Below are 9,144 nucleotides of genomic sequence, written 5' to 3'. Positions count from 1 at the left end.
GACTGCTTTTCTTTCCTCCCCCCCCCCCAGTCGCCCTCCACCCCTCCACGTTTTTTTAGGACATTGAAGGAGTTGACTTTTCCCGTTTGGCGGCGGCGGGCGAGCAGAATTAAAAGGAAAGGACAGGCCCCCGGAGGTCGCGCAGCGCGGCGGGGGGAGCTGCGCGATCATCGTGCTGCGAGCGCGCTGCCCCTTTAAGAGACTGGTCAAGGAGTCCTCGCTCAGAGCGAGCGAGCCGGGAGGGAGGGAGGGAGAGGGAGGGAGGGGAGGGAGGGAGCGAGCGAGCGAGAGAGAAAATCAATCGGTTTAGAAGGTTTGGACTCACTTGACAGGTTCAGTTGGAGGCGACCATAGGTGGCTGCTGTGACAAAGGGAAATTGTGCTTTTCCAGCATGCTAACTGACCCTGATTTACCTCAGGAGTTTGAAAGGTGAGTCGAGTTGTTGGGGCGGGGGTGTGTGTATGTATGTGTGGGGGGTGTCTCTTCCCCTTTTTAATTTTTATTTTTTTTGTTCCGTTTCGCGGTTCGTTTGTTGTTGCATTATTATTTTTATTCTATTTCCCAACATTTCCCCGAGCACGCGTGCTGGCGCGGATGGGCAGCGGGCGCACGGACGCGCGGGGACACGGGGCGCGCAACTCCGGCGGCAGGAGGCCGGGAGATGCTCCCCCCGCGCCCCTCCGCGCCGCCTCGGCCCTCCGCCGCCGTGTCACTGGCCGGGGGGAGGCTGCCGCCGAGCCCCCGCGCGGGGCGCAGCTTTGTTCCGCGGCGCGGAGCCTGCCGTGCGCTCCTCCTGCGCACCCTCCGCGCCCCGAGCGGCCCGCCGAGCCACCTTCCCGGGCAGCGCCTCCCGCTCCTGCCGGGGACTCCCCGGGAAGCGGGCAGAGGATGCCCGGTGGCGGCCGGGCGGGGGGTTCAACTTCCAACCTCAGGCTCCCGTCAAACTTGAGAAGGCGCTCCGCCGAGCACATGACCTTTTGTTGATCTAGCAGGAGCGATTATTTTTAGGCAAGTTAACATCCCAGCCCTCCGTCAGGAGAACATCTTTCTGCCTGAGGAGGGAGGAAAGGAAAAAAAAAAAAAAACCCAGAAAAAAGAAAGGAAAAAAGTGAAACTCTTGCCTCCAAGTTTTGGCCGTCGCCTCTCTCGCGGAGTGTCAAGAGCAGGGTCTGGGTATGACGAGCGGGTTTTGGGTATGACGTAGATGTGCCCTTCTCCCCCTGCCCCAAGCAGGACCCTTCCCTGCCTGGAATTAAGTTTTTGCTGTCAGTGGCGACGGCTTGTGACCTCCGAGAGTTTAGTCCTTATTTCATATGATCTGGCACTCCTGAGAGGTTTGGAAGCATTTTCTCAGGCTCTTGGACACTCATCCATTGATGGTCCTGCATCCCTCCCCTCCGGCTTCTTTTTTAAAGGTTATTAATAGCCCCTTGTGCGGCTGCAGTAAACAATCCAAACTTTCATTTCTAAGCAGTAAATGAAAGAACGCCAGGATGCGCGTTACTGAGGTTTTTCTCATCTTCGTGAAAGCTACCTCCTGTATAAACATTTGGTTGTATCTGACTATGCAATACAAGCTAGGTGCTAGACCAGCTGGTTAAAAATATGCTAAGTCAAGCTGTTCATCGTTCAAACCTACTGAATTTGATAGTAAAGGCATAGAAAAGAAGGCAAGATAAAAACATTTTAAGTGGGCTGAGGAACACGCATGCAAAGGAAGGACAGGAAAGAACACTTGAATTAAAAGATCGGAGAAAGTAAAAATTTGGAAATGCAGGAAAGAACTGTTTTAACACTTTCCATACTTGTTCTGCAGCTAGAACTCTTCCTTACTAGAAAGTCAGATTGGCTTGGTTGCTCTACTCCAAGGTCATCTCTAATGCAATTAATTTTACGGACTTACTTGGAATACTTGGCGTTTTCCATTGGTTTGCTATCATTACAGTAATAGAACAAAATTGGTTTTGTTCACATGCACTGTATTAACTTAGTTCAACTACTTGAGGAAACTGTTACTGTTTCTGGCATCAAATTTGATCTGGCATCATGATCATATATTTGTCTTGTTCATACAATCGATAGATTCAAGTATTTCATGTGCTTCACTAAGTTTATACATAGACTTTTATAAGCAAGCGATTTTGATTGTTCTTTGAACTTTGTGGTGAACACAATGCTTGTAAACTCTCTGAAGCAGAATGAAGTCCGTTCATTTTCTTGCTGGGGGACTTTTTTTTAAGCTGAAGTCTCTCTGTGTTATAAATATAGGTATTTACATAAATTTTATGTATAAACAAATAATTTGGGGCAAACATCATCCTTAGAAATAGAATGAGCTTCTCTACTCTCTTCTTTTTTTTTGCCCCTAGGCATACGTTTCATTTTCAGAGATCCCAGCTTTGCTCTTGTAAACATACTAGTTAAATAATCAATACGCTGCTCTCCTTTTGCCATGCAGATAATAGCAAGCACTAGAAATGGGAAGCAATAAAAATGAACCTCAGGACGTGCAATTTTTTGGAATTTTTTTTTTAAACAATTTTCCCTCTGCAGCTGAAATTGGGGATAGAGACCAGTATCTTCGTTAATCATTACCATTTGTTTACATTGTGTGTGTTTGACTCTAGTTACACACACATACACAGACCAGACAGTGTCCATGTAATTCATGTGTGTTTGTCAGGGAGCAGCCACGAGGACACACTTTCTCTTGCACAGAGCTGCTCAGACACACAGATGCCTGCAGAGTTGACGTGTGTGTGTATGCACGATGCACAGATCATTGTTTTTTAGACGTTTGTGGCAGGTTCTTTTCTCGGATTCTCAGTCGGTACAGTTCTTGGAGCACATTTCTGCACTCACCTGGGGTCCAGCTTGTCGTATCTGCATGCCCCACTTCAGTTCTGTTGCTGTTATCCATCTCCCACTATTGCTTTTTAAACTTAAATAGCAAATGACAAGGAAGTAAAGATTTGTCAGGCAAAGTTGTTTGCAGTTCAGATCTCAGAGCATCCGTATGTCTCTCAGGAGGTTCTTCCTCTTTCCCGGTTGCCTTTCCCATGATGTTTCAGTGCATCTCAGTAAACTGCAAACACTTCAGAAACTTTCAGTCACCCCAGCTGAAGGGAGCTGAATTCAGGGGACTTCTCTTGTGAGTCTGTGGCCATTAGCAGGGGCAATTTGCGGTACACACTTAGAATGAAAATGATCCTCCGTATCAGACGAATAAACATTCATTAATTCATTCAGCATCCCTGGTAAATTGCAGTAGGTTTTGTGAATTAACATGTATAATTAATTACCTTGCCAAAAATGTGAGGGTATTCATCCTTTCCTGAGAAGTTCCTTGCCCGCCTTTATTTCTGTTTGTGGATGTTCAGCTGCTTGATTGAGAGGAGCATCAGAATGCGTACGGTGAGGGGGATGATGTTTGCAGCAACGTTGTAGCGAGAAATTATGACTGGAATCCGCTCCATGTGTTACACAGGGAAAGGGTAACTTCTGGGATGTTCTGTGTGAGCGCCTGTGGCACCCTGAATTGGCTCTAAAGGTCTCGAAAAGAATAAGTCTTTGTTGATTTTTCTCCTTTTTTTTTTTTTTTTTTTTTTTTTTTTTTAAGTTGGGTCATTATACTTCAATATAACAAGTCTGGCCACAATAGAAAGTTTACTTGACTGAGGAAAAGGTAGAGACAATGCGGCCGGAACCATCGCCGACAGCTGGGGAATTTACAGAATGATAAAAACTCAGAAATGCCCAACATAAAGTTTTAATGTCTTAATAAAATCTGATTAATAAAAATAGATAAAGTGACTGCTTAACAATGTCCCTAGTGTATGAAATGTTCTTAAACCCAAATTAATTACCGCATATTTACATTTCTCTGTAGACTGAGAGAGAGGCTATGCTAGGCATCCGGACAGAGTGACATCCTTTCTCTTTTTCATTATTTCCTTCTTTTATTTTTATTTTTAACATGCCAATTCAAGGTACAGTGGTATGCAGGGCTTGTAGAAGAAGGAAGGATGGGTTAGTGCCTCCATAGAAAAAAAGGCAGAGCTGGAAAAGACAAAAGGCGTGGATGGGAGCAGTGGGGTTGGGGACGGTGGAACAAGTTCAACGTTCGCAGTCACCGGCAGTGTGCTCTCGGAATGTTCTCTGTTCTAGTGAATAGCTTGTAGAAAGGAAAAGCTCAAGGATGTAAAGCAAGCCTCTGCTGGGAGGAAGAAAATATACTTAGCTGCTTCACTGCTGCACTGCACGAGTCATTTCAGACTCCCACTGAATTTATTTTGGGGTTGTACCAACACTGTCAAATGGAGAAGTCATTTTCCTAAAAGGAAACTTTGCGTATTCCTAAGTGCTTTTCTTAGCTAAAGTTACCCTAAAAGCTTTCTTCTGCTGCCTTTGCTGAGAATTTTGGAGCAAAGAATAATACCTTTCTATTACCCGTCTTGCTCAGAATGATGTCCCACTCTCCTAAAATCTGCCTGTAGAAGTAAGACTGATTATTCCTTCATTTAAAAGATTTCTTTACTATCGGGATGAATAGCTTTTAACTTCGTTGAGATGTTTTGAGAAAAGGACTTCATTGCTTAAGTTCGTGGCTCTAGGAGTCTGGGATTTGAGGAATAAATAGAGTGCCTGTGTAAAGTTGCAGATACTAGTTTTTCAATGACAAAAATTAACACAGTTTTATTTCTCTGAGATAAGGCTAAAGTAATTAATGCATTTGCAGACTATTCATTAATGTCCTGCATGCACTAATTTAATTTGTTGTGCTTCTGCTTGGCTAGGAAGAAGTTGACTGTTACAGATTATGGATTTTAATGAACATCTCAATAATTTACCAGTTGCTGAAATTGTGAGCTAGTCTTGGAAGGCAAAAGCCCAAATGAGAGAGCTGATGAGTGACACACCAGCCTGCACAATTCAACTGTTGTATTCATTGCATTTGAATCAAATTGGGAGTTTGGCATTACTAATTCTGGGTGGCTGGCTCATCATATGCATTCAAGGAGTTAATTAAAACACACACAAACACATACACAGTCTCCCACTAAGCATCTTGCAGTGTTTATGTGCATAGTGTGTCTGATTGGTACCTTTGCATAGGACAGGAATTTTTTTCCTTCTCTTTCTGTCCAGAGATCTTAAATATGTAACTAGTTTACAAAATATTTACTGCTTCTCAGGGAGCTTTAATGAGCATTTATGGCTTTATCATTTAGGAGGCATAGAGTATCTGCTTGAGTTACTTAAAAGTGAAGCTCCCTGATAGGATAGGAATATGTGTCTGGGCAATGTGATAAATCTGTAGCTGTATAAAATACACATTTAACAGTATTTATTCAGGAAAAAGGGTGTCTCCTCCCAAGGTACATTTGCAGTTTCTTCACATGCTTTTCATACTGGACTCGAAATATAGGGTAGCTTCATGTTTGTGTGAGATTCCTGTGCCTTCTCAACTGTTGCAAAATTCAGTCTGACATCCTCTTGACATTCTATTTTATTGTATTTTATTAATTTCTTGCTCAGGCCTGGTTATAGCACAATTAACTCATAAGTGGAGGGGGAAAAACATGTTGTCATGTTGTACCTGTACACGCTGGAAATACTCGATGCCTGTGAATTCTGCTGCTGTGGTCAAGGGAAAAGAAGTGCTCACAGCAATTAATCAATAGCTGTAGTGCCTCTCTGCTCATGGCAAGGAGTTTGTTGTTTAGCAAGTAGCATCCTTAAAAGCAAAGAGGTTTTTTCCTCTTGAAGTTTCTATGGATTTTTATCAAATTTGGAAAACGCGTGAAGTCTCCTTCCTACAACAGGTAAAACTGTGTTGTATATGAGTATGTTAAAACCCACAAGGCTGCAAAGTAAGCAAATCCTCATCACATTATTGAATTACCTAAACCAGAACTTGTGGAACTTTTGAAATGGTCTGTTTTTCTCTGGAGCTTGGGCTGGCTCCAGGGATTTATTGACAGCGGGGATTTATTGACAGCGTTCGTCCCATTCCCATCTCCTCCCGCAGCCCCCTTGGCAAAACCCCACCGCCGTGAAGGTTTCACCCACGCCTTCTGCGAGGGTTCTAGTGTTGTCCCAGCTCTCCCACAGCCTCCAGAGGGGCTGCCTTGCTCCAAATGTCCTTGCCCAGGCTGGGGCTGGGTTGGACACCAGCGGTGCCGCGGGGAGCCCAAGGCGCCGCAGCCTCCGCGCCAGAAGCTGCTGGTCACCTCCACGCCGAGCCCAGCTCTGCCAGCCTAGCGAGCCAGGAGTCTCCAAAAGTTGTTCCTGAGCCCACATGTCCTTGTGACAGCGTGGAGTTCTGCATGCGGTAGTTGTTGGGAGAGAGCAGATTTAGACGAGGTTCTGGAAGAGTTTTGGTGAGCGAATGCTGCTTGCAGGGGCCATGGGACTTGGAAAGAGTGTGAGGAGGGAATGGAAATTGTGAGCTGTGCAGTGGTAATTCAGAGAAAGCGCCTGTCTTTTTTTAGGATAGGTGTGAAATTTATTTATTTAATTGTTTTAAACGGAGAAATAAGGAAACGTTGAATTCCATTTGCTAAAATTATCAGATGTTAATATGAAGTTCAGGTGCTTCCCGTGGTATTGGGGGAGCTGTTTGTTTTGAAAGAACCTGGCAAACATTTTCCGACGTCCTGGTTTTGATCAGGCTTGGCACTTCTCTTCAACTTGTCCTTTTGTCACCTTGTTTAAAGAAAAAAAAATAATTCCAACATGATGATATTATTTTTGACTTGTGGAACTCTGAGAGTTGAAGTGAAAATGAGGAAAAGCTTGTGGCTCACTTTGAAAGTTTGAAATGCTGTTGACCTTGTTTCCCTTAACAGTATTGTGGGATTAATCAGGTAACAGTTCTCAATTCTGAAATTGTATTTATATTTTGTTATTTTTTAAATTTATGTTTAGTATTTCAGATTTCCTTTTCATACTCCTGTTTTTTTTAAAGACCAAGTATTGAAATTCATATTGGCATATGCTTTTTGAGATCTGTAATAATTTTATTTTGTTTTGCCATGCACTTCTGGTTTTGTGTTTTCTCACATTCATATAGACTGTCTCAAGTTTTTTGTTTGAGTTTTTTTCCCTAGGATGTGGGTGTCTGACTGCTATTTGATCTAAACATACCCTAAAATGTTAAAAAATTAGCTTAATGCTAATTTTTCTTTGTGATTCTATTATAGGCTTATTACTACTCATTTATTCCTGATGTAACATAATTCTGTTGCTTTTGGGGGAAAAAATATAAGCAGAGTGAATAGATATTTTATTTATTTTAATTTTCTTGTGTGAATACTCAAATTTTTTTTTAGTGGTGAGGAACTTTTGAGAGAGCTGTGTGCTATTTTGGTGGAGTTAAGAGCATTGTCTATATCTAGTGTTCTTCATGGACCTTTGTAGCTCTAGGAATGTAGTTCATGTAATGAGAAACCCATACAGTTTGTCATCCTCTTGGTTTCTTTGGTGCTGGGCTTAATTGTTTTAGGAATGTGGGAATGCAAAAAAAACTGACCCAAGTTTCATGGATTCATCTCAGAGGTTGGGCATGGCCAAAGTTAATGTATCTGACAGTGAGCTGGACTAACTCCCCATTGCCAGCTCAACAGACTGCAGAAGACCAAGAGTAAAGAAAGTATTAGCAGCTCAAAACAGTTTTTAATGTTGTTAATGCTGTTGTTCTTTTTTTTTCTTTTTTTTTTTTTACTGTAGTTAAATGAAAATATTTCACCCAAGGTTTTTTTTGCCATTTAGAACAGAGAGCCTCCCAAAAATCTCAGAAGCATCCGCACAGACCAGTTTGTGTTTGCCCTCCGTGGTTTGGAATGTCCCAGTGCTGGGCTGCATTGAGGGACTGCACTTCAGCAGAGTGTGATGAAGCTAAAATTCATCACAATCTGAAAGACCAAAGTGCATCTCTGCACACGGTTCTTAAAATTTGGAAGTATTCCTTGAGTTAAGAGAAAGAATGCTTAATGTTCATTGAGTTAAGAGAAAGAATGCGTAATGAAGGGCAAGAAGCATGTGGTGTCCTCTCACCTTTAGGGGTGGCCTGCCTGACTTGGGACTAAAGCATTTGAGCTGGGAGGGAGCTGAAGTTCTGAGTGCTCTATAAGGCTGCAGAGAAGTCTTCTGTTCTCAGATAAATTCCCTTAGCGTCCTCGTTACATTCACTTTGTAAAACAAGACTGAAAACATTTTCTCCCGAGGTTTAGTCAGGTTTCTATTCATAGGGTTTTATCCCTAAATTTCGATGCCGTGGCCTCACCGGGGCAGAGGCTTTTTTGGCTAGAAATGAGATGTGTGGGAAGGTGATGGTTGGTAAGGGCGGAGGGAAGGATGTTCTTACCCGTTTGGCATGTCTATTAACAAACTGGGTCATTTGGTTGTGTTGTATTTACATGACTTGTTCCTGTGCTGGTGTGAAATGTGAATCACCAAAACATGATGATTATTTAAAAAAAAAATAGGGTAAATGAAACATAACTGAAATAGAACTGAAAGGCTAAATGAAATCTAGTGAAAACAGAACATGCAACATTATTCTTTTGGTACAGTTTCCTTTTGCAGTTGCTGAGTAAAGATAAATAGTTCTTTTTTCCATGTCTGTTAAAAATATCCAGGCTTTTGAGTTTGAATATAACAGGGACACAGAAAATACATTTCTCTCTTCAGGTTCAGGCTTTGATTTGTCTCTTTCTCCTGGATTTTGGACACTGAAGTAGAAATTTGTGGTGTGTTTTAAAGAAGGCTACTGGTTCTCATCTTTGTCAAAACTCCATGAACATTGAGTTGATTCTGGTTTTGCAGCTGAGGTTAGAATTTGGAAGAATTTCTCAGTGGAAGGCTCTCCTCCTGTGCTTGTGTTTTGTAAGTTCTGCTCACTTTTGCTGTTCTTGCCTAAACTCTGAAATGAATTGTGAGACTCGGGAATGCACATTAGGCGTTTGCATGAAATACCAGCAAAGTATGGGAAAAGTGCAGTGCCACTCTCAAGTATGCCATGCATCTCTTTTATAGATAATCTGCATGTGTACTAGTGTCATTGATTTAGTGTGTTTTTGTAGAGTGCAAGCATCCTGAATCAGGACCCCATTATGCTTGTCACTGTACAAACACAAAAA

The 9,144-nt window shown here is 42.6% G+C and overlaps 1 protein-coding gene across 11 annotated transcripts in view; it reads left to right on the top strand.

Annotated features, from left to right (window-relative positions):
* Nucleotides 1–281: 281 nt before the first annotated feature.
* The window catches only part of SOX5 (SRY-box transcription factor 5), a 283,017-nt gene continuing 274,154 nt past the window's right edge, over nt 282–9,144 (top strand). For all 11 annotated transcript variants that reach the window (XM_085049155.1, XM_085049154.1, XM_085049153.1 and 8 more), the window contains exon 1: nt 282–430. In XM_085049155.1, coding sequence (XP_084905281.1) covers nt 393–430 — 38 coding nt within the window. In that variant the 5' untranslated portion in view covers nt 282–392. The remainder of the gene's footprint in view (nt 431–9,144) is intronic.

Source organism: Lichenostomus cassidix, chromosome 1Aa (assembly GCF_008360975.1).
Source record: "Lichenostomus cassidix isolate B80296 chromosome 1Aa, HeHo_3.0, whole genome shotgun sequence".
Classification (NCBI taxonomy): domain Eukaryota; kingdom Metazoa; phylum Chordata; class Aves; order Passeriformes; family Meliphagidae; genus Lichenostomus; species Lichenostomus cassidix.
The sequence above is the reverse complement of the archived record's forward strand: the minus strand, read 5'-3'. Positions and strand labels throughout refer to the sequence as shown.